This window comes from Rhineura floridana, chromosome 8 (assembly GCF_030035675.1).
Source record: "Rhineura floridana isolate rRhiFlo1 chromosome 8, rRhiFlo1.hap2, whole genome shotgun sequence".
In the NCBI taxonomy this organism is placed as follows: Eukaryota; Metazoa; Chordata; class Lepidosauria; order Squamata; family Rhineuridae; genus Rhineura; species Rhineura floridana.
Window position 1 is genome coordinate 42,035,623 of NC_084487.1, and position 25,627 is coordinate 42,061,249.

At 43.2% G+C, this 25,627-nt stretch overlaps 1 protein-coding gene across 1 annotated transcript; it reads left to right on the forward strand.

Annotated features, from left to right (window-relative positions):
• The first annotated feature begins 2,569 nt into the window (after nt 1–2,569).
• KCTD17 (potassium channel tetramerization domain containing 17) lies at nt 2,570–24,346 on the forward strand. Its single transcript, XM_061582792.1, has 6 exons — nt 2,570–2,978; nt 5,232–5,340; nt 16,149–16,240; nt 17,443–17,538; nt 21,149–21,274; nt 23,102–24,346. Exons 1-6 carry the CDS (start codon nt 2,598–2,600, stop codon nt 23,249–23,251), a joined length of 954 nt encoding a protein of 317 aa, XP_061438776.1. The 5' UTR covers nt 2,570–2,597; the 3' UTR covers nt 23,252–24,346.
• The last annotated feature ends 1,281 nt before the right edge of the window (nt 24,347–25,627 follow it).

Genomic DNA, 25,627 nt, shown 5'->3' on the forward strand with positions numbered 1-25,627 from the left:
GGGATGGGAATCTCTGGCCTGCCATACCTCTTTGGACCAACTCTCATCAGCTCTAGCCAGCATGGTCAAAGGTCAGTAGTGATGGGAGTTGTAGTCCAGCGACGTCTGCTGAGCCCCAGGTCCCCCATCTCTGCCCTACTGGAATGTACCAGAGCTGTGAAATTCTTTCCTGTTAACTTCTACCTCCACATCATCTGCTGTCTTCCCTGGGTCAAATTATTGGGGCATTGCCTTGAAATTAACATAGGGAGCACATCATACTTAACAGCACTAGTATATAATTGGGCGGTGGTACTTGTCATGGTCCTTAGCCCAGCTTAAGCATTTTCTGTGAAGGGTCCAGGAGGTGCTTTGTGGTAATTATCTATACTTCCATAGGCAGTCCTGCTTCAAATATGGAAACACTTCATTACTATAAAATAAGAAAGGACAAGCTACTGAATACCAGCGAAGAGATTTACAAATTTGGGAGTTTTTTTTTTTTTAAGAAATACATTTATTTATTATGGTGTGGAGAAGAAATTTAAGATGGCGTTCAAGGAGCCCTCTATATTATCCTCCATGTCAGCCCTGTGAGGTAGGTTAGGGTGACAGGCCCAAGGTCACCCACTGTGCTTCAGGGCCAAGGGGAGACTTGAACCCTAGCTTCCCAGGTCCTAGTCTAATGCTAACTACTACACCCCACTGTCTCTCCTGTGGGATGGAGTAATTCTTGAAGCAAATGAATAACCAAGACACAGTTTACATAACAGCATTAGGAAATCACACCATTCTGCTTCCCCTTCAAATGGCCAAACAAATGTATCCATAAAGATTCGCTCTGAATCATCTTGCAGCAGTTGCACAACGTGGTGGTGATACAATGGTACTGGAAAGGAAGATTTAGCAATGGACTAGTCTGTCCAGCATAATGTCAAAGGAAGAAGAGAGCAGCGGAGGCAGGAACAGGAAAAATCCAATTGGACTGCTTCCCTGGCAAAGTGCCACCACTTGCCCTTGGGAAGGAACATCAGAGGCCAGGGTCTTGCTCCAGTGGGGCTGGTGACTTTGTACGTTTTTGTCTTTTGAACATAGTGTGTCAGTTGCATTTTATAGATGTGAGCTGTTCTAAGGACTCTAGTCAAAAAGTGGGATGTCAGTCTACTAAGTAAATAAATAACCAACCCTTTTCATTAGGGAAGAGCTGTAGCTCACTGGCAGAGTATCTGCTTTGCATGCAGAAGGTCCCAGGTTCAGTCTGCGGCATCTCCAGGTAGGGGCTAGGAAAGACTCCCTTTCTGAAGCCCCGGAGAGCCGCTGCCAGCACTGAGCAAGATGGACCAATGGCCAGACTCAATATAAGGCAGCTTCCCAGGTTTGACCGGCCACATTGCTCAAAAGGCAGTTAGATCTGATCTCATAAAAATAAGCTCAAAACAATGTCTAACTCCTCCAGTGCTGGTAAGGAACCTGTACTAGTTGACCAGCACCGCTTAATATCACATAGGGTGGGCCAGGCTCAGGGCCTGAGAATGATTCTGTATCTTTAAGAGAAGAGAAAATTCAGCCAAGTGCAGGTTTTCTTGTAACATTGTAATGGGAAAAACCACAAAGTGAAATTCTCCCTTTCCCCTGCACAACTTTTAAAGATACATATAGAGGGATGTAATATGTGACAATGGCATGTGTGCTCATTTATAATGCAGGCCATCATGCATACCTAAGCAATTAAATAATGATCAAAAGCCTCAGATCCCAGAGGATCTACTTTGTGGGGAACACTATTAGAAATATAGATCTAAGAGCTACTGGGGCTAGGCACAATCATAACCACAATCTGTTTGTGTTCCCCTTTCAAAGGAGCTCTTAGCTCAGGAGTGGGCAGACTTCAGCCTTGTGGGACCTATTTTGTTTTTAAATAGGAACATAGTGAATCTGCCTTACACTGATTGAGACCATTGGTCTACCTAGCTCAGTATGGTCTACACTGATGGGCAGCAGCTCTCCACAGTCTCAGACAGTGTTCTCTTCCAGCTCTACCTGCGGATGTCAGGGACTGAATTTAGGACCTTCTGCATGCAAAGCAGGTGCTTGTTTACCACTGAGACACAAGCTCACCCTAAGAATTTTTCAGTACCAGAACTGATACTATCCTTTCACATGAAAATCCACCTCAGGTTTCCCTCCATGCTTTCTTTGTCTCAGCAGCCTAATTTTCATTTGAGGGTGGTGGAGGAGGTCTACATCTTCCCCAGTCAGTTTAGCCAATGGTGAGGGATGATGGGAGTTGTAGTCCAACAGCATCTGGGGACCCAAGGCTGAAGAACACTGTTAAGCAACCGCTGAGAGTCAGAAACCCTGCTGCAAATCATTCAGAGATCTAATAGTGGATCTAGATCTATTTTAAGCCAATCCCTGCCCTAGTTTTCAGACTAGGCTGTACGCTTTTAAATACCAGTTGCTGGTAAACGCAGGAGGAGGGTGGGGAGTGGTCTTGTGCTCAGATCCTCCTTGCCGGTTTCCCATGGGCATCTGGTTGGTCACTGGGAGAAAGGATGCTGAACTGGATGGACCAGTGGCCTGATCCAGAAGTGCTCTTCTTATGTTCTGAGTTTCTGATGACAACAACTGAGAACCCCTACCTCCACATTGAGATACAGCCTCCTTTGTGGTGGCTCAACCCATGGAAAACTACAAGTCCCAGAATCCTCCAGCATTCCGCACCTGCAATTTGTGTCCCGCCTACTTGTGAAAGTAGGAGGGACAGACGGAGAGAAAGAGAGATGAGGATGGACCGAGGGGAGGAAACGCAAGCCGTACGGAGGGCTTCTTACGCGTGGGAGAGCTCCCAGCAGCCTTTACCCCCTAGCAGCCGAGGCAAATGGGTGAGGCTGAACGTCGGAGGCACGATTTTCTTAACCACGCGGCAAACCTTGTGCCGCGAACAGAAATCTTTCCTTTGCCGTCTGTGCCAGGGTGAGGAACTCCAGTCGGATCGGGTAAGCACGCAAGGACCGGGATAATATCTCTGCCCGCAAAGGATCGCTATTATTCAGCGGACATGTGCGCGCTCCAGTGCTTGTTCCTAAACTGGGCTGCGTGCATAATTGCGCCTTCGGCTAGGGAGAGAACAAAGGGCTCGCTCTACTCACGGAGGATACGCCAGAGTAACCTTGCAGGCTGAGCGCCTGGCTCTCCCTCCGGTTTGTCCTCTTCGGTGGCCGTGCACTTTTCAAAGCTCACTCCTCAGAAGAAGCCGGGCTTTTTTCTTTTCTTTTTATTGCAAAGTCACGTCTGCTTGCATGCAAAATTATACTGGGCCTTTAGATTATAATTTCTTTCTTTCTTTCTTTCTTTTTTTACCGTCAGTTGATATGGTCCTCTCACTCTATCTGGCACTTCGGTGATTTGGAAAAGGCATGGCCGTGACAACAAAACGTGGCCGCTTACGGAGGCAAATCCTGTAGAGGGATCCTTTTTCTGGAAAGAATCATTCTAGACTGATGCCCACTGGATTTAAAAAAAACTCAAACAAAATAATGCATGTTTATTCAGTAATGTTTCCCCCCACCCACCCCCTGGGCGATTGCAGCATCGCTTCAGCCTTGTACGCATGGGGTGAGAATGTGATGATAAATTCCCCGTAGGAGATAATTTTCTTGTTTTGTTCCGCTCTTATCTCAAAAGCGCACAACTTTCGGACAAGACCGAAGGATAAATTATACATATGTGTCTATATTACGTATATATATAATTCATACAAAAGCGATATAATCGTTGCCTTTGTGTCTCCTCTGCGTGCTGAATGCTGCTGGTAAGGAAGCATTTCACTCCATAAAGACTCTTCTGTCAGCCATCCGGCCTATGGTTGGCATTCCATGCTTATCCTACTCAGAATACACCCATTGAAGTTAATAGACAAGGGCTAACTTAGGTTCATTAATTTCAGTGGGTCCACTCTCGGTAGGGCTTCGTCGACTACAACCATACGAATTTAAGGTCGCTTCCTCCATCTCCCAGGGAGCCCGAGACAAGGTATTCAGACTGCAATCCTATATTCATTTTCCTGGGAATAAGTTCCATTGAACCCAGTGGGGTGTGTTTCTGAGTAGGCTTGGACAGGATTGCACTATTGGCGTTGAAGTCCAAGAGTTTATCTTGGCTCTTGATGCACTTGCAGTGATACAGATTTAGGTACGTAAAGTATATTTTATTGTAGAAAGAATTTTAAAAGTATGCGGTTCTATAAAATTTCAGCTTTCAAATTTTACAAGCTGTCTCTCTTCAGATCTAGTTGCGGAGAGGGATTGGGAGAGAGAGATAACCCAAAACCTGCAGCTTTGGCTGTCAATATGCAACATTTTCTGCCTTCTCCTCGTCCCTTCTTTTCAACAGCAACAGCCCCTCCTGTTCTTAGGCTTCCTGCCTTCTTGGCTCCTGTCCAACGTAACACTTTCTAGCCTCTGCATTCTGTTATACTCAACTTCTCTTGGCCTTAAACCGTTTTTATGAAGCTGTTATCTATTCAGACCAATATTTCACTTCTTTCACAGTAGCAATGCTGACTCTTAAGATTCCATGGCTCCCGCTTCCTTCCCAATAGTTAGATATATGAACATTCCATTACATCACAGCAATCTTATGAGCTCTGACAGCCAGTTGTTGGGCACATGGTTGCTGGCACAGCTGCATTTGGTCACAAGCATCCTCACTCCTACTCTCTTTGAGATTTGGTGACCAGAACGGTAGGTTATGTTCCAAGGTTTATCTGTTGAATATTGCCTATTCAAGAGCAGAGATGGACGAATCTGTCAATTTCAGTTTCTCATTTTTTCAGTCTGAAATTCTCTACATTTCCACATCAGTTTGTGATTTTTTTAAAAAAATAGGCCTCATGAAAATTGATTTTAGTATGAATTGCTCCCAATATACACATTTTTGTATGGAAAGTTGCCTAATCTACACTTTTTTGCAAAGCAATTTCTCCTAATATAATGCATGCTTTTTGTGTGTGTGTATTGTTCTGGAAAGTGTGAATTTGGTAGATTTACCTTTAAATGCAAACTGAAGTGACTTTCTCCTCCATCTCTATGCAGGAGTCTTCAGTGAGGATCTTTATTAAAAGCTTTTTGAAAGCCCAAACACACAATGTCTACCAGATCACCCCCATCCACACGTTTATTAACACATTTAAAGAACTCTAAAGCACTAGGAGATAGAATTTACAATTTGTTGTTTGCTTTTTGGTTTAGGATGAGACTGGTGCTTACCTCATAGATCGGGACCCCACTTATTTTGGACCCATTCTGAATTTCCTCCGGCATGGGAAGCTAGTACTGGATAAAGATATGGCAGAGGAAGGTAAGTTTTCAGATGGGTGAAATTACAACACCCAGGTGCATGACTGCCTTACGTTACTTGGAATGGGCAGTGGAATGAACTGAGTGCCTAGAGGCATGAGTTGAGCTGACTAAGAACTGGATGAACTAGCCCATATCCTGCAAACAAGCGGTGGGGAGCGTCTGGCCCTTGGGCCTAATTAGGCCCACCAGACCTCTCCAAATAGCCTGTGAGATTCTTAAACTGAGAAGAAATTATCCAAAGGGAAGGTTTTACTTAGAATACTGCTAATATCTGTTGTAAATACAGTGCTGGTGCTTGTTTTTCCTGTGTTACAATGGATCCTCTCTCTCTAGCCCCATGGCTCCCTCCAAATAATCTTGGGAGCTGTAGTTGTTTTTTGTTAAGGGTGCTGAGAGTTATTAGGAGCCCCTATTCCTCTCACTGAGCTACAGTTCTCAGAGTGGCTTGACAATTCCCAGAATTCTTCCCATGGAACTCGGAATTGTAGCTCTGTGTGGGGAATACGAGTCTCCTAGTAACTCTCAGCACCCTTAACAAACTACAGTTCCCAGGCTCCTTTGGGGGAAGCCATGACTTTTTAAAGGGTTTTGATTCTGCTTTAAATGTATAGTGCAGACGTGGCCTCTTTCTTTCTCTTTTAGTGCCTGCGTCCATGATATATGTGTGAAGGGGATGTCGTCATTTACTGTAGTTTTGTTTATGGAGTCCAAGGAATGGTGCTAATATATTGTCCTGTGACAACATGTTTTGATCCTTGAGAATACACTTGTACTTCGGTGTCTGAAATGTTTAAAGTTTACCCTCTTGGTACAAATTGAGAGTTTGATGCTGCATCCTTCATCCCAGAGCCCTGAAGTATAAGAAGGGTACCCAGTGTCAGCTCCAGATTTTATGGGGAGAGGGACTTGGGCATGATGCCCTCATTGGGGCTCCCTCTCCCTCAGTCAACTTACTCCCTCACTGCCTCTGTGTTTAGAGCTGTGGCTGCTACTCTGCCTCCTGATTGCTACCACCTGATTGCTTGCCAGACAGTGCCAATGAGCAAGCAGGCAGTGGGAATTTCTGATTTTCCTCTTCCTCAGCACCATGCTTTGCTTACCCATCTCCTCTGGGCCAGAGCAGAAGGCAGGTGGAACAGGTTACCTAAGGGACCCCCTCGCCCATGTATCCCCACATGGCAACAGCACTCCTCAGAGCCGCACATAATGTGCACTAGAAACTAGGCTTTTGGTGTTGCAGCTCTAGCCCTCTGGAATCAGTTGCCAACTGAAATTAAACAAGGACCTAGCATTTTGATGTTCTGATGGCTATTGAAGACCCAGTCACTTTATGGGATAATGATGGTACATGGTTATTGCTTTTTAGCTACAGGTCTCAGAGTGGCTTAACAATCAAGCTTTTATCACAGGGAACTATGTTCGGTTTATTTATTTTGTTATGTTATGTACATTGTTGAGATTTATTGTTTAGTTATGTTTATTTAAAATGTGATGTATTTTTCCTTTTAATTGTACTGAATATGAATTGTATATTATATATTGTATTTGTTTTTATGTTGTAAACCGCTCAGAGAGCTTCGGCTATGGGGCGGTATAGAAATTTAATAAATAATAATAATAACTACTCTGGAAATTGCAGGCCTGTGAGGGGAATAGGGGTCTCCTAACAACGCTCATCACCCTTCACAAACTATACTTCCCATGATTCCTTAGGGGACGTCAAGGCTATTTTAAGTGGAATAATGGGTTCAGGGTTCTAATGGACATAGTTGCTTATTCATCTACTTCACTGAAGAAGAGAGCTGAGATGTTGCAAGGGCATAGTTCCAAATATATGGCGTGTCTGAACGGGATCTGGGTAATGACTGAATGCTAGTTCCTAGGCGTCGTTTTAATTCCTCTGTGGATTCATTAAGTGCCTATCGCTGTTGCTTCCTAGCTGTCAAAGAAGGTTCTGCATACCTCTGGGGAGGCGATGGATGCAAATAACCGCAGATTAACAAAATGGATGGCAAATTTTTATTTGCCTACATTGCACAGAGCAGCATCTCGCATCAACACTCCAAAGGCCATTACCAGCAAGCAGATGGAGAAAGGACCACTGCAAAATTGCTGTGGCTGCAGTCCTTTCATGGCGCTCATGACAAAAATCAGTGAAGCCCCATCACAAGCAGGTTAAGGAGATCTTCTTTCAACCCCTACTGCTAGGAAGGAATAACCTTGAGGGACCATATGATTCTTCAAGGGAATAGCTTAACAGCATATAATTTATATAGTTTCAAGGGATCTTTGAGGTCATCTAGTCCAACCCCCCAATGCAGCACTGTAGGATGCAACTGCAGCATCCCTGACTGATATCTGCCCAGCCTCTGCTTATATCTCCAGCAAGAGAGAACCCATCACCTCCGGAGGCAGTCTGTTCCACTGTTGAACAGCTCTGACAGTTAGGAAGTTTCTCTCCTAATATTTAGATGAAATCACCTTCCCTACAATTTCTTCTCATTGGTTCCAGTCCTGCCCTCTGGAGCCACAGAGAACAAGCCTGATCCATCTTTTGCATGATAGGCCTTCAGGTATTTGAAGGCCATCATCATGTTCACCTTAAACATCTCTTTCCCAGGCCAAATGAGCCCAACTCTTTCAGTGGTTCCTCAGAGGACATGGCTTCCAGACCCCCTCATCATCTTGGTTCCTAGCCTCTGGACATGCTCTTTGATAGTATTTCTAGCTCCAAGGTTATCTGAAGTCCTGCTAAATCCATCTGCCTTGCACAGAGATTGCACTCATCATTAGGGCCCAAGCACAGTTTTTGGGAGACCCAGTATAAACGTGTAACACCTTCTCCCTCCCCTCCTATTATGATGCCATCTCATTCATACAATCTCATCTGTATGAAGTAATTTTTTATGTTTTAAATTCTGAAATGACATTTTCTTTATAACTGAAATCATACCATGGCATATGCTGGGACTTTTATACTCTGCCCCGTCCCTCTCTATCTGCAATTTTTGTTTAACAGAACATCCAGCCTGAAGGAGAGTCCTACAAAGTTTTGCAACTTTTTGGTTGGGCCTAATAAAGGTATTATCCTGTTGCTGTTTTAATTTTTATTCTAACGGAATAGCTGCAGACAATTTATAAACAGACCAAATAACTTTAAAAGTGTATTTCTCTCTCTTGTTGTTTTCACTGAAAAATGGTCAGGGTCAAGATACTTGTGTTAATTCACAAGCCCCTAATCAACTTGGGGCTTGAACTACCTTAAGGACTATTTGATTGCTTATGCTCCACCTTGATCACTGAGCTCCTCTGATGGATCACTTCTCGTGGTTACCCACACCCCTGACGCTCAGTTAGGCCTCCCCCAGTGACTGAGCTATTAACGTGGTGGACCCTGCTCTGTGGAACTCGCTTCCAGGAGTGGTTCAGCAGGAATCCTCCCTGCTGTCTTTTAGACATCGTCTGAAAAGGTTACTATTTAGACAGGCCTTCACAATAGAAATTTCTTTTTTAACTAGCCAGTATCTACTGATGATTTTAGTTTATGGATACTTTTACTGTTTTTTATTTGTATGTTGTATACCGCCTTGAAGTATTTTATGAAAGTGTGAATTATATATATTTCAATAAATTAAAAAAAAAATCCTGAGTGAATATCCCCAAAGTCAGAGTGAAGGCTGTAAATCTTACCAGCAACATAAATTTCCACTTCCCTAGGATGAATGACCTTGATTATTATTACTAATCTGTTCCTCCATCCTCCCTAGGTACAGGGAACTCTGAGGCTGGTTGTTTTTGAGAGCATGTCACATAAGGGAGCACAGATCTCTCCCTCTCTTCAACTAGAACTCCATGTTTAACTGTGCACAAATGCTCTCTTCTAGATAAGGGCCTTAAACCAGAAACACACCGTTCATAATGCTTCTTCTTCTACCTTTAGTACTGCTTCTGATTGGCTCCAGACAATCTTGTGAGACCTGGACAAAGAGGTCGTACTCAGAGTAGACCCATTGAAGTTAATGGACATGACTAACTTAGGTTCATTAATTTTAGTAGGTTTACTTTGAGTAGAACTGACATTGAATTCAAACCACAGATACAGGTAGCAGTGGATGGCTTGGTGCGGCAGAGCTGCTTACCTGATCTCCTAGCAGGTGAGCTGCTGCTGCTTACGGGGAGGCGCAAGGTAGTGAGGAGGGCAGTGTGGTGCAAGTGCACCAGTTGACTGCATTGTCCTTTTTGCTACCTTGTCTCTACCCCTCCCAGTAACCAGCTGCAACTCGCCTGCTGGGAGGTCAGGTCAGCATCTTCGCCTCACCACACTTTTTACTACTGAATGCAGGGAAATAAGTTTCAATAAACATAAAGCATGATATACAATTTAGCCTTATTTTTTTTCCTCATGGGAGTGGGGTCATAGCCTGGGCCACCCAGATCTCCTGATCCAGTAGAGCATATACTTTTCTCCCCTGCCTCCCCACCCCCAAGGCTTGGACTTGTTCATTGCACTCAAAGCATTCCTAAAAAAATTGGTCTAACCAATAACATAGCATAGCTTTTGATCGTCCAGATTGCAGTATGCCATAAGCTGAGGGCAGAGGAGTAGACCAGAGCTGTGCAATGGAAGTGCCTGAAGAATAAGCTTAACAAGAATTATGTCCACATGGGACTAATAATTGAACTGGACCATCAATGGTACAAAGAAATACACACTTATATCGCTTATTGAGGTCACAGATTTGTCTTTCTGGAGAGGGCAGCCTCCTTCATGCATCCACAACATGGTGATGAATTGATGGGTCATGGTTGACTGAAGGGTTCATTGTATGGAGACAATATTTTCTTGCACCTGACCTGATTCGCACCTTGCATTGTTCCTGTATCCCATTTCTCTTCTATGATAGAAAACAGTTTAGGATGGAAAAATAGCCTCCTTTACTCCAGTAGGGCATCAGTTAGCTCAATAATTTAAGAATTGTTTTCTGTGTGACTTGCCTTGCTGTTTAGAGTTTCTGGGAGGCTATTCTAGAACTCTACTCGGTGCAGAAACCATTTCACCCTCATGGGACATTTCCTTCCTGCACCCCATTTATCCTAAATGGATTTCCTGCATTTTAGTACCACAGCAATGTATTCAGAAAATATACTGTTCATCTCTGCATTATCTTTGGTCCTTTGTACTTATATTAATCGAAAAGAGTACTCCATGTTTATTAATTTATTAATGTAGCTCTTCCTTTCACTTAAGCATGGGCGATCGATTCAGGATTCCAAGTTGTCCATGTACAACTGGATTAATACTTCCACATCTTTGTGTATTTTCCTCCTAATCATATCATTCCATTTATTTCTGATGTTCAAAAGTGAGTGTTGTTGCTTTTATAGCGAAAACTACGCAAGAGGGAGCAGGAGTGCCAACAGGATTGTTGGGCCAGTTCACACTGTGTGTGGATTGGGCCCTCTACCCCATCTGCGGCAGAGGGCCCAATCCACACACAGTGTGGATTGTATAAAATTTGCATATGCTTTGTGTCATATGCAAATTTGTATTCCATGTGGATGGGGTGGAGGGCAAAAAATTAATCCGGGGGGGGGCACACGCAGGTAATAAGATGTCTGGCAGATAAAATGTCAACAGGGGAAGCTATTATCCATACGAGAAAAGGCTTAACATGCTGTTACACAGTTAGTTGTTAAAGGCATAAGAGCCCTTTTGTCTGCATGGTTTAGGGTTGGCATTCAGGGAGATCTCAAGTTTCTTAAGTTGCAAGCCAGGCAGGTTACTGTAGGTTTTTTCATCAATTCATTTTAGGCTGTCAGTGCTACATCCAGTGCAATGGTAGGTGTGGTATTTCAGATCGCGGGGTAGGGTGTCAAAGGAGATTTAAGATTTATAGCAACTAAGCTTCAGATGCCCATGCTTGGATAATTCAAGATTTAATTGTTAAACATCAAGGAGTGTATTCTGTGAGTATTTGGTGTGGTTATTTATACCTCCATCATAGCTACAGCAGTGTTTTCAGCAGAGGTAAAAATAGGCAGTTTTTCTGCCTCTCTCGTCTCTCTCTCTGTGTTGCTTTTGAGCAAAAAAGATTTGAGCCTTTGATTTATTTATTTAACAAAATCCATATACCACTTGATTGTGAGAAACCTCTAAGGAATGCTGATACCAGCGCTGTGGCAAATTCAGAAGTGAAGGGTCCCTTTCTGAAAGTCACAGACATGCCCCCTTCTTTTGCTGCTGGTTGAGAATGAGATCCTTGTTAATGCCTTCTCCCACATCAAATGTCCCTAGGAGCCAATAAGCATGAAAGAGCAGAGTATTAGCTACCGAAAAGAATCTTCTCAGTGGCTGACTCGCCTTCTTTCACTCTGATTGGCTCTAATCAGCAGGAAAGGACAAGGAAGCATGCAAGAAGACTCATCTCAGTGGCTAACACACTCCCTTTTCATGCTGATTGGCTCATAGAATGCTGGAGACATTGGGACCCTGCTTCCAAAAAAGTAAGGGGTCTAAGACCCCCTGAAACCCTGGACAGCTACACCACTGCTGCTACCTTTTGTTTTTGGGTGGACATGCTACTGTCTAGTCACAGCTACACTGAAATCCTGCATTTCTTAACTATTTCTCTGGGCAGCAATCACTTCTCACCGGGGAAGATGGGAGAACAGCTTCAGAATGAACCATTCCCTTCAAAGTGAACCAGGCAGTCTTTCTGCATTGTCTGAACCTAGACAGAATCCTAGAGTCTTGTACACACTAGGGAATACCCCAAAATGACTTGAAAATGAATCAGGTAGTCTCTATTGTATGGAGAAGGCACTTCCTGGGTCATTTTGAAGCCATCTTTGGGTCTTAACTGCTGCTGATCTGACACTTAAATTTCTCTATAGGGCTCATTAATTGCAGTTCTGTCTTTACTCATTGCCTGAAAACACTAAAAAGCCGTGATCAGGCTCGTATGTCATAAAGCAATTGCTATGAACGCTGTGTGTACAGTTTGCTTTGTAACTTTCGTTCTACTTTAAAAAATGAAGGCTTTGAGTCTGGGGGCCCTGCTGGCTCTGGTCCTGGTCCACAGTATTTCCCACCCTCTAAGGTGGAGAAAACTCAGAAACAACCCACTGAACATGCCCAGTGGCCACAGAATACTTACTGTCTGTCTGTTGAGGACTGACTAAATAAATGAAAGAATGGGAGTGTGAATTGCATCGAGGATCTTGAAGGATGTCATGATAGACTAACTGACTGAAATAATGAACAAGAGCTCTTTCCACTGCAACATTTTATTGCAGGTCCTACTGATATCCTAAAATTACATTTCCTTTTCTGTTAGCAGCATTGCATTGACTTCATAGGTCTACTTTAACGTGGAACACATTCATGATTTGCTCATAGTTGACCAACCCTCTCAAACAAGCTTCACGGGGGGGGGGTGTATCCACATTGGGACCACAGCGTGGAGCAGCAGCTTGGCGCTTTAACCCTTTGCATTCTGCTGTGGGCCTTATCTGAATCAATCCCCCGCCCCCTGTATCACTATGTCTGCAATTTGGGACTTTTTTTTGGCAATGCAAATTGCAGGCATGAGGACTGCAATCCAGATCAGGCCCACATTGGAAGGCAAGTGTTAAATTGCCTTTATAGCTCCCCCTTGTGAGGATCCTGATCTGGATCATCTCTCCCCCCCCCCCCACATGTTGGCAATTAATTTTTTTAAAGCCTGCAATTAAATTTAGAGCTTACAGAACTCCCGGTAGCTCTGACTGATTTCTATGTGTAGATTTGGTCTGTTTCAATTGGCCATAGCTCCTTCCTGTCCAGCTTCTGTTCGATATTTTAAGGATATGATTTACCTTTGGAAAAATCCATATTAACTTTATGTTCCATTTGCCATTTTCTTCCATAACCATCTCTTCCATTTTGATGTGCTTCGGCTTTAGTTTTTTCCAAAGGCTTTTAAACTCCAGCTTTCATATCATTAAGGGTACATGGGATCTATAAATGATCCAGTACCCAAACTGGGTTTTAATAACTTTAAAAACTTTCTTTGCGGACCTATTTTTCAAGCACTAGGTGCTGCTTCCAATTTAACTCTCGATGTAACCGATACATTACAACTTCAATTTTGTGTGCCAGCTTCTCTAATCCATATATATTCAGGTGATCATTTGCCACTTCAGATTTGAGCATTGTTACGACACGTGTTCTTGGGAACCTGAGTGTGTGAATTTGCCACCCACATGTCCCATGAAACACACCTCCTTGAGAGGAGGAGGATCTTTTGCTAGGGAGAAAACAAGCGCTTTGCCCTGAAATGTGCCTAGATGGTGCATGTATACCCAAGAAATGCAGGTCCAAACCAGACTAAAGCAAAGCTTTCTTTTATTGAGAGAAAAGAGAGGAATAGCATTACAAAATTATTCGTGCGTGGCAGCATTAATCATTAATATTCTAACCCATTCATAACGTTAAACTAAAGAGATCAAAGGACCCTATTACTATAAAGAGTGACCTATCCTAGGCCCAGGAGTGGGCAGCTGAATACAGCTGAAGTGATGTGAAAGAGCTCTGGCCCCAAAACAGGAAGGATTCTGTTTGTCTCAAGGCTGGTGCCGAGACACAAAATCCCTTCCTGGTTCTCTCCCTGCAGTCCTGTTTTGAGAGTGTTGTTACACGTGTTGGAGCTCAGATCTCCATTACCTCCCTTCCTCTCTTTTTAAAAGACACTTTTTCTCTCTCAAACCCCTCCCCCCCCCGCAAAAGGAAGGGTCTGGGTATGAGGTGATTTTGTGTGTGTGTGTGTTGTGTGTGTGTGTGTGTATGTTTCTTGCTGACCCTGAGAAACTCAGGGTACTTTCTAATACTTTGAACAATGGGATAACTCTGCTAGGCATGAGGGAAGTCTGCTAAGGAGAAGATAACATTTGTTCCAATTTCTCTTGGTTCATTTTGTTACACCCAACATGGCGTTGAGCGGTCCCTTACACAGTGCCTCAGGATCAGAGCTTGGAAAAGTTACTTTTTTGAACTACAGCTCCCATCAGCCCCAGCCGGGAGTTGTAGTTCAAAAAAGTAACTTTTCCAAGCTCTGCTCAGGATTGCACAACGAGTCACACAGAAGGGGGCGTGGGGTGGGAATTCTAGTCCGGCACGCTCCAGGGTCTCGTAACAGCATTGTAAGAATTCTGGATTTTATTTCAACATTAGCTGCCATATTTTCCTTTCTTCACTCTCATTTGTATCACCTGTTCCTATGGCATTGTCATCCTTAAGGTCAACTGGGAATCTTTATACTTGTGCCATCTTTCTGAAGTCTTTTTCTTTTTCTTTGTGAAGGCTTCTTGGCTTTAAAAGCAGAGTATAAATACATCATCAAACAATCCCCATATCTTTCTTTCCCCTACATATTTTCCTTTAAACTTTAAATTTCTTTGCTGGTGTCTTTTATATAGCTAGAATCAACTCTGCTCAGCACACACTTAATCATACATCTCTCCCCATCCTGTGAGGCGCCCTACTTTTTTCTGGCTTCCTGATCTTAACATTGCTATCCACTTATTCAGGTTTAGAATCTTCCCTTGCAAGGTGTATCATGATGTTTGATATATAGACTGCAGTTACCTGTATTCTTTGTGCATTTAGGAAACTCCAGCTGTCTCTTAGACATTTAACGCCACGATGCTGTGGAGATCTTGGCTTCCGGCAACCTGCACCAGTCATGAGATTTGAAAAATAAAATATTTTTTCCAACTTCTGTCCAGCCATAATTGCACTTTTTTCATTTTAGAATGAAAAGTCTACAATCCTTTGCTTATGATATAAATGCTAAGTTTCTTCTCATTACCTTTTATTTTAGGTATGAGTTTAGTTTATCTTCTATTTACCTCCCTATCTCTTCCCTTCTTTCGTTCCTTCTTTCTTTCTTAGTGGGATAGAATATCTGATGCTCTTAATTTGGGATTGCCCCTTTAATTCACTGCCAGTCCCCTTTTGTGCTGGGCTCTGCCAACTAAGACAACCACCTGCTGGCCACTGCTGATGGGGTGACACAAGCATCACTCCATTGATACGGCACTTCCCTTTTCACCCGCTGAACAGGTGCTGTTCCCAGCTTGTTCTGATGTAGGGGGGACACTAGATTGTGGAGTACTACCCATGAGATGGAGCCTACCCATGTGATCAGTGGTGGCTGGTGCCCATTGAGACTGGTAGGGCAGATGACAAGGAGCCCAAACAGTAGGTGAAATCAGAGCCAATCAGAGGCCCCATTTTTGCCCCCATCCTCTTCCCTTTGAATTCTGCAAGCACAGCACTGAGGAGGAGGAGGAAGAAGCTGGTCAGGCACTGCCACCCCCTGAACTAGTTGTAGATGTAGACTGGTGGGGGAGGGCCCCACTCGCCCTGATGGACCAGTTTCCATTGCATGTGATGTAAGCATCCCTAAGGAGCCAGCAGCAAAGGAACACAAAAAGAGCCTTGTGGGTATGGCACAATCAATCTGCTAGTCTTTAATGTGCCCACTAAGCTCAAAGTCCCAGTGATTCACACTTACTCCCTGTAAGTGGAGTTATGGCTATGGTCCTGCATGTAGCTGGTTGCTTTTCAAAATTTCATCTGTGGAATTTTAAAGTTTTTACAGCAATATATTTTTGACTCAAGTTCCCGAATTTACAAGCTGACTGGTTATAGAATGACTAGATGGTAACAAAGCATGGGTATTTTTGTCAAGAGTTGTTTGACGGTGAGTCAGCTCTGTGGCTTGGTGTTCAATCCTTGTGCTTTATTTATGTCTTTATTTTTAGGTGTTCTGGAAGAAGCCGAATTCTACAACATCGGGTCTCTAATCAGACTAATCAAGGACAGGCTGGAGGAAAAGGACTACACTATAACACAGGTGTGGGCTACAGAAGGCCTATGTAGTAGTAGTAGTAGTAGTAGTAGTAGTAGTAGTAGTAGTAGTAGTAGTAGTAGTAGTAGTAGTTATTATTATTGGACTTCATATGTGAGATGGAAATCAAGAGGCATTGCACTTCCCGCAAAGTGCCGAACAATTTAAATTCCATATTGTGAACATGCATGAGCAGGAAATGTTGCAGAACTGGCAAAGAACAGGCCAATCTTGATGGTTTCTGAGCGCTCCCTAGCCTGGATCTCAGATTACAGTTTTAATTGCAAAATAGGAAAGGGATATTCCTGAGCATCCAGTGCCGTGCAAGGCTTGGAGATATGGAGAGGAGGCAGGAACAGAGAAAATATATCGTTTGACAGGCAGTGGGAGATCTGTGGACATTCGATGGAATGGGAACATTCCCACCCTTTGAAAGGGGCACCTGTCCCTCTAACAGCAACATGATAAGAAGCCACCACACTTTTCTAGGAAAAAATATAGGAACCAGCCTAAAGCAGGCCAGACCCTTTGCCCAGCTTGTTCATTGCTGTTTGTCATGATTGGCAGTGGTTCTAAGGTTGTAGTCTTTCACTGGCTACTGAAACCGTTTAACTGAATATGCCAGGGATTGAACCCTGGGACCTTCTGCATGCAAAATCAGATGCTCTGCACTGAACGATGGTCTCACCCCTGCTCTGAACTCCTCCTGTCTACTGAATGTTTTCCTGCCGTGCAGCATTCATGTGATAGGTGCGGAGGCCTTTGAAGAACTGGCAACTATGTGAATTGGTGAGGAAGGCCTCAAATAATTATTTGCAGATGTACATAGGAATCTGCCTTATACCAAGTCAGGCTAGCTCTGTATTGTCTGTGCTGACCAGCAGTGGCTCTCCAAGGTTTCAAATAGGAGTTTTTCCCCCAGCATACCTGGAAACACCAGGAATTGAACTTGGGGCCTTTTACAGGTAGAACATATGATCTACCACTGAGCTGCAGCAGTTTCCCAAATACCTCTCTTGCTTACATAGATATAAATACTCACAGCTGCCAGTTGCCCCAGTCTTTGATTTGCTACAACAAGGAGATAGTTCTGTCTGTCCTACGATACCCATTGATTGATAACTCCATCTGGCTTATTTTCCTAATGAGAATCTTTCTGGCTGGACAGATCCAGTCTTACATCATATGTTGTTGCCTGCATTTTCTAGGTGCCTCCAAAACACGTGTACAGAGTTCTGCAATGTCAGGAGGAAGAACTTACACAAATGGTCTCCACTATGTCAGATGGATGGCGCTTTGAACAGGTATGCAGGAAGAGGTGGGTTACAGACAAATGAATTTAATTTTCCCAGGGTAGAACTATGAGTGTTGGCAAAAGCTAAAGTGTCATGGATTTTACACACACACTGACCACTCACCTGACCGTAGCAGAGGGAGAAATAGGACGTAGGTCTCACCACACTGGTTCTGCTGAGAGACCAGCTCCACTGAGCTCCTTCTCTCTCTCAGCTGTTTCAATTCAAGCTGGTATTTACAAGAACTTTGTAAGTTTAAGAAATGGTGCCGAAGTCTGCTTGTTTTCCTCATCTCTCGCAACACAAAAGGAAAGTGTCCTGTCTTTTATACTTTAATCCTGCAGACAGGGACTGCTTTTGTTACTGACCTTAGATAAATTCTGGGAACCTTTTCAGCGAGGAATGCGGTAATATACATAATGCAGCTGTTTATTTACCAGCAGAATTGCTGAGCTGAACTGGAAAACAGTGCTTGAGTCATGGGGGAAGGGGTTGGGCCTTTTCCGTCTTCTTCTAATGACTTTTTAAAAAGAAGGTTACAAGGATGGATGTTGGCTCAAATTTGTTGGAGGGCAGGGGGCTGGACTTGTGGACTTTATTATGCCCTTTCACCTTTTTCTCCGTAAATTGAGCACTGTGAGAAACGTGTCCAGGTATTGCTATTATTATTAGGCCCCAGGGCGGGTCACAGCAATGTAAAATACAACATTAAAAACAGTTTGAAAACAAATAATAATCACAACTAAAGTGATTGGATACCTCCATTGTTGAAGGCCAGGGAGGAGGGATGGGAAAACTGTGACGAAGGATGGAGGAAATTTTTCTGTGGCCTGCATTTTTAAGTTAACTGACTTAATTCACACTGCATGTGAATTATGTAGGCTACTATATTGATTGGAATGCAATTATCCTTCAGATTTTGCGCTTCTCTGAATTTTGCAATAACTGTTCTTGGCTCAACAATATACTAAATGCATGTTTTAGGATAAAATATATTATTGTGTAACGGAGATTTAAAAAATAGATATTTAAATACTTTAAAAAAATCAATTGAAAATCCATATTTTCTGCAGTTTTTGTTTAAATTGCAGATTAATGCAGAAATGGAATGGAACACCTTTATGAATAAACAATGGGCTCCTACTGGGAGGAAGGGTGGGATATAAATCAAATAAATAAATAATGCAAAACTAAAACAAAGAATGTGCTCAAAGGCAGCTTACAGAGCACTGAAACTTCCCATTTTTACTGATTTGTTCTTGTTTGCCTGTTGTGATGACAATGGCGCAAGAAACAGCTGTCTTGTGGCAGCTGCTTTAAATTAGTCCCTGTGGCAATGCAAGGCAAGTATTTTTATGTGAAGTGGCTCACCTTGCAGATCTCCTTTGTCCCTTCCATAATAAAAAAAAATGGTGTCACTCTATGTGTCAAACCCCTAGTCATGATTTGGCTTGCTGGGAATAGACCACCATCATGGAAAGCAATGTATGACAGATATTTCTGCTTGCATTGACACAGGTCTCTTCTGCACAACGTCATCTTCCCCTGCTCTTACACATTTTCATCTGTCAGTTTTGGTTTCTCTCAGTTCCTCATTTTTCCAATCTTAAGTTCGGTTCTCTCCATTTCCATATCAGTTTGTGTATTTTGTAAAAAGTCCTTATGAAAATTCATCAGCATTTTAGTGTGAATTTCTCTTAATACACACATTTTTGCAAAGTAATTTTCCCCAATATAATGCATTTTTGCATTTTAATTTCACAAATATATGTATTTTTGTCCACGTTATTTGTTGGTGTTATGTGCATTCAAGTTGATTACGTCTTATGGTGACCGTAAGAATCAGCAACCTCCAATAGCATTTGTTTTAAACCACCCTGTTCAGTTCTTGTAAGTTCAGGTCTGTGGCTTCCTTTATGGAATCAATCCATCTCTTGTTTGGTCTTCCTCTTTCTACTCACTTCTGTTTTTCCCAGCATTTTTGTCTTTTCTAGTGAGTCAAGTCATGCCTTCTCATTATGTGTCCAAAGTATGATAACCTCAGTTTCATCATTTTAGTGTCTAATGATAGTTCTGGTTTAATTTGTTCTAACACCCAATTGTTTGTCTTTTTCACGGTCCATGGTATCCACAAAGCTCTCCTCTAACACCACATTTCAACTGAGTTGATTTTTCTCTTAACCGCTTTTTTCACTGTCCAACTTTCACATCCATACATAGAGATCAAGAATACCATGGTCTGAATGATCCTAACTTTAGTGTTCAGTGATACATCTTTGCATTTGAGGACCTTTTCTAGTTCTCTCATAGCTGCTATACCCAGTCTTAGCCTTCTTCTGATTTCTTGACTGTTGTCTCCATTTTGGTTAATGACTGTCCCAAGGTATTGATAATCCTTGACAAGTTCAATGTCCTCATTGTCAACTTTAAAGTTACATTAATCTTCTGTTGTCATTATTTTGGTCTTCTTTATGTTCAGCTGTAGTCCTGCTTTTGTGCTTTCCTCTTTAACTTTCAACAGCATTCATTTCAAATCATTACTGGTTTCTCCTAGTAGTATAATATCTTAAATTATTGATATTATTCCCTCCAATTTTCACACCTCCTTCATCTTGGTCCAATCCCGCTTTCCATGTGTTCTGCATATAGATTAAACAAATAGGGTGATAAAATACACCCGTGTCTCACTCCCTTTCCAATTGGGAACCAATTGGTTTCTCCATATTTTGTCCTTACAGTAGCCTCTTGTCAGATGCTGTGGCACCCCCATTTCTTTTAAAGCATTCCATAGTTTTTCATGATGTACACAATGAAAGGCTTTGCTGTAATCTATAAAGCACAGGGTGATTTTCTTCTGAAATTCCTTGCTCCATTCCATTATCCAACATACGTTTGCGATATGATCTCTGGTACCTCTTCCTTTTTAAAATCCAGCTTGGACATCTGGCATTTCTCATTCCATATATGGTAAGAGCCTTTGTTGTAGAATCTTGTGCATTACTTTACATGTATGGGATATTAAGGCAATAGTTCAATAATTACTGCATTCCCTGGGATCCCTTTTCTTTGGAATTGGTATATATATTGAACACTTCCAGTCTGTAGGCCATTGTTTAGTTTTCCATATTTGTTGACAAATTTTTGTCAAAATTTGGACAGATTCAGTCTCAGTAACTTGTAGCAACTCTGTTAGTGTGCTATCTGTTCCTGGTGATTTCCAAGTATTTTAAGAGCAGCTTTCCCCTCACATTCTAAAATTTCTGGTTCTTCATTATACCCTGGTATATTTGTTTATGTACACATTACATGGGCTAGAGAATTGCACTGGAAAAAATAGGAGAAGTGCAAATTTCAAAAGATGATTGTGTTTCAATTTGTGTACTGTTTAGGAAAGTGCAAATTTGTTAGGTTTGCCTTTAAATTGAATTGCATTGAATTTGTCCTGCATCCCTATTTGCTACCCCAAAAAAATGTCACTCTCCCATCCCCTTTCCCTCAATTTAAGTCCTGCCCAAATTAATTATAACAAGTTCCCAAAAACATTTGGAGTACTAAATGCAGTGTATCAAACTTGCCATCCTTTGCAGTAAAGAGAGTTCTCTTCTTTTACTCTTCTCAGCTGGTGAACATTGGGTCATCCTATAATTATGGGAATGAAGACCAGTCGGAGTTCTTGTGTGTAGTCTCGAAGGAGCTGTGCAGTTCGCCCAGCGGCCTGTGTTCTGAGCCCAGCCGGAAAGCCAAGGTGAGGGCAATTCATAGCACCCCGTATTTTCAACAACCCACTTCCTTGATTGCCATCTTTTCAGATATCCAGATGGCAAACCTTTTAGCACCACACTGCTTTGCTTTGGTCTTCCATGACAAATGGGAGGCATGGGGCATGGCATCCGACTTCAAAACCTGTGCATGTTCATAAGGGATTTAAAGCATGATGTGGGAAAGGAGCAGGGTTGGTTTGTTAGCTAAGGCTTTTGGAGAGCATGACTCCATTTTGGGGATGTACCAGAAGAACCGCTGGTGGCCAACAACTGGGGCTGACCCACAGAGCATGGATTAGCCCTGTAACTGTCTGGTGCTTATGGTATTGGCCACTCAAAAAAGGAGGAAGATGTAAGACAAAAGAGAGAGTTTGGGTTGGAACTGCTGTGTATTTGGACATGTCAGAACTAGTAAAAAAAAACCTGATTTGGGCTCAGCATAGACATCACACTTTCCTTTAAGAACATAAGAAGAGCCCTGCTGGATCAGACCAAAGGCCCACCCAGCTCAGCATCCTGTTTCCCATAATGGCCAACCAGACGCCTGTGGAAAACCTGCAAGCAGGACATGAGCGCAACAGCCCCCTCCCACTCACAGTCTCTAACATCTGGCATTCAGAGGCATGCAGCCTCTAACCCTGAAGGCAACATATAGCCATCATGACTAGTGGGCATTGATAGCTGTATCCTCCACAAATGCGACTAATCCCTTTTAAAGCTCTCTGAATTGGCAGCCACTCACCACATCTTGTGGTGGCATGTTCCATAGGTTAACAGTGTGCTTTGGGCAGAAATATGTCCTGCAATCTGTTCTGAATCTCCCACCATTCAGCTTCAGTGGATGACTGATGGTTCTTATATGACACACAGAGAAAACGTCTCTCTGCCCACTCTCTCCACACCGCATATGATTTTTTTACACCTGCAATGTACCCAGATTTTTTTTGTAAACTTGGAAATGTTGCAGATGGTGAAGGTCAAACAATTCATAGGAAAGCGAGCATCTAATAAGTGTCTCATGTGGTCCCTTGCTCATTATTCCATAACAACATGAATTTCCTAGAAGGCCTGAGCTGACTAATAATAATACCCACTATATATAGAGACCTTTTGCGCATTCAAAGCACTCCAGTCCACATGCAGTATCTAGTTGTAATCTGTACAGCAACCCTGTAAGGGGCGATTATTCGTATTATTATTCCTAATATTGCAGATGGGGGGACTGAAGCTAAGAGATAGCGGCTTGCTTAAGTCCGTCTAGTGCAACAGTGGGGAATCTCAGGCCTGAGGGCCAAATGTGGCCCCCCAAACCTCTCTGTCTGGCCCTAGAACCTCTCCCCAGGCCACCCCATTTGCCAGACCTGTTCCATGCTCTCCTTGAGTGCTGGCCGGAATGGGTCTTTGGCCTGTGATGATGCCTCTTGCTTGCCTGGATGGATGGATGGATGGATGGATGGAGTGTTTGTGCAGAAACCTCTGACTTTTGCTTGGATGGGATGTAACTACTATACAAAGGTAAGAGTCTGTGGCTCCACCCACTTTTTGTCTGGTTCCACCCACCGCTGGCATGTGGCCCCTGGAAGGTTGCCCATGAGGGAATGTGGCCCTCGGGTCAAATAAGGGGACTTTGAGTCATAGCTCGGCCTCCCAGCTGCCACATTCCACCAGCTGTCTGAACCAGGAACTAAGATTCTTTCCAGAGCCCAAATCCTAGCCACTTCTTAAGCCTGTATGGATGAGCTAGAATCCCCAAGGCTGGTCTTCCATATATTTCTGCTCTAACTTCCTTTTGTACTGTATGTTGGGACCAGAGCACTGAAGTGGATCTGCTGGAGGAGGAAGAGCAGAAGGAACCCAAGCGGGAGGAGGCGGTGGTGGGGCTGGAACAGGAGGAAGCCAAAGCTGAGGAGGAGGAGGAGGAGGAGGAAGAGGAAGAGGAGAAAGGTGCAGCAAACCTCTGAAGAGAAGGATGACCAAAGCCAGTACCCAACCCGAAGGCCATCTGCTCCCTTTTCTGGTGAGAGTAGGTGGTGGGGAAGCACCAAGGAAGGGCTTCTGGGGGGTGATGCCTAGGCAGGGAAGAAGCAATACTTGGCATCCAAAGGCTCACTGAGAGATGGGAGAGATCAGTTCCTTTTGGTAGCCACTGCATTTAGGTCTGAATTATGTGCGTGTAGTTCTGTTGTTTTTTTTAAATGCTGAATTTGTAGAATGTTCATCTCCTCTAGCATTCCTCTGATTCTCTCCCAACTTTCTCCTGCCCTTCTGGTTTCTTTTCACTGTGGCTTTTTTGGCCCTTCCAACATTTCCCCTCCTTGGTGATGCTCCTTATTTTACACCCTTACCTTCTTGTGAGTTCTTGTGAGTTCTTGTGTGGCCTGTAAGGAGAAGAAAAATAATAATCTGGAAATCCTAAATAGTGATAGAATATTTACAGGATTGGGCTGCAGACTGTGTTATACCAGTATCTTAGGCATAAAGTGCACGCTACAATGAATTCTGTGGGTGTTTTCTCCCCTCCACTTTTTAAAAAGCCAACATTAGCTCTTTCTCTCCCTGAGCCAACAGGGATCCTTTTTTCTTCCCTACCCTAGATCTCCTGTCTGCCTCCTCTTTCTCCTCCTCCCCATTCTTCTCTGCAAGCCCAGCACTTGTCTGCACTCTCAGACCTGCGTGATTGACTTGCACCTCCTTTCCTTTTCTCGGACTACTTGGGTGGGCTGAGGCCACCCTTGTTCTGAATTTGTCTTCCATGATAGGCCTTGCAGGTCTGGGGAGGGATAGAGAATCTTGGGGCAGAAGATGAGGACACTTTGGGGTCGGGTGGGGCAGGCAGATGGCTGTGAAATGACATGTGAACATAGAAAGCTACCTCTATAGCAAGAATACAATAAGATGCTAAAAAAGAATTTGAGGAGCACATTGCTAAGAACATAAAAACCAACAACAAAAAATTCTATAAATACATTCAAAGCAGGAGACCATCTAGGGAGACAATTGGACCCTTGGATGATAAGGGAGTCAAAGGTGTACTAAAGAACGATAAGGAGATTGCAGAGAAGCTAAATGAATTCTTTGCATCTGTCTTCACAGTGGAAGATATAGGGCAGATCCCTGAACCTGAACTAACATTTGCAGGAAGGGATTCTGAGGAACTGAGACAAATAGTGGTAACGAGAGAGGAAGTTCTAAGCTTAATGGACAATATAAAAACTGACAAATCACCGGGCCCGGATGGCATCCACCCGAGAGTTCTCAAAGAACTCAAATGTGAAATTGCTGATCTGCTAACTAAAATATATAACTTGTCCCTTGGGTCCTCCTCCGTGCCTGAGGACTGGAAAGTGGCAAATGTAACGCCAATCTTCAAAAAGGGATCCAGAGGGGATCCCGGAAATTACAGGCCAGTTAGCTTAACTTCTGTCCCTGAAAAACTGGTAGAAAGTATTATTAAAGCTAGATTAACTAAGCACATAGAAGAACAAGCCTTGCTGAAGCAGAGCCAGCATGGCTTCTGCAAGGGAAAGTCCTGTCTCAGTAACCTATTAGAATTCTTTGAGAGTGTCAACAAGCATATAGATAGAGGTGATCCAGTGGACATAGTGTACTTAGACTTTCAAAAAGCGTTTGACAAGGTACCTCACCAAAGGCTTCTGAGGAAGCTTAGCAGTCATGGAATAAGAGGAGAGGTCCTCTTGTGGATAAGGAATTGGTTAAGAAGCAGAAAGCAGAGAGTAGGAATAAACGGACAGTTCTCCCAATGGAGGGCTGTAGAAAGTGGAGTCCCTCAAGGATCGGTATTGGGACCTGTACTTTTCAACTTGTTCATTAATGACCTAGAATTAGGAGTGAGCAGTGAAGTGGCCAAGTTTGCTGATGACACTAAATGGGCAGAAAAATGGCAAATGCAATTCAATATAAACAAGTGTAAAATTATGCATATTGGAGCAAAAAATCTGAATTTCACATATACGCTCATGGGGTCTGAACTGGCGGTGACCGACCAGGAGAGAGACCTCGGGGTTGTAGTGGACAGCACGATGAAAATGTCGACCCAGTGTGCGGCAGCTGTGAAAAAGGCAAATTCCATGCTAGCGATAATTAGGAACGGTATTGAAAATAAAACAGCCGATATCATAATGCCGTTGTATAAATCTGTGGTGCGGCCGCATTTGGAATACTGTGTACAGTTCTGGTCGCCTCATCTCAAAAAGGATATTATAGAGTTGGAGTAGGTTCAGAAGAGGGCAACCAGAATGATCAAGGGGATGGAGCGACTCCCTTACGAGGAAAGGTTGCAGCATTTGGGGCTTTTTAGTTTAGAGAAAAGGCGGGTC

Excerpts from the sequence above, each read along its gene's own strand:
- KCTD17 (XM_061582792.1), top strand. The coding sequence starts at position 2,598 with ATGACAACAACTGAGAACCCCTACCTCCACATTGAGATACAGCCTCCT. Across the intron at positions 16,241-17,442 it reads AGGACTACACTATAACACAG|GTGCCTCCAAAACACGTGTA; the intron begins GTGTGGGCTACA and ends TGCATTTTCTAG. Across the intron at positions 17,539-21,148 it reads ATGGATGGCGCTTTGAACAG|CTGGTGAACATTGGGTCATC; the intron begins GTATGCAGGAAG and ends TACTCTTCTCAG.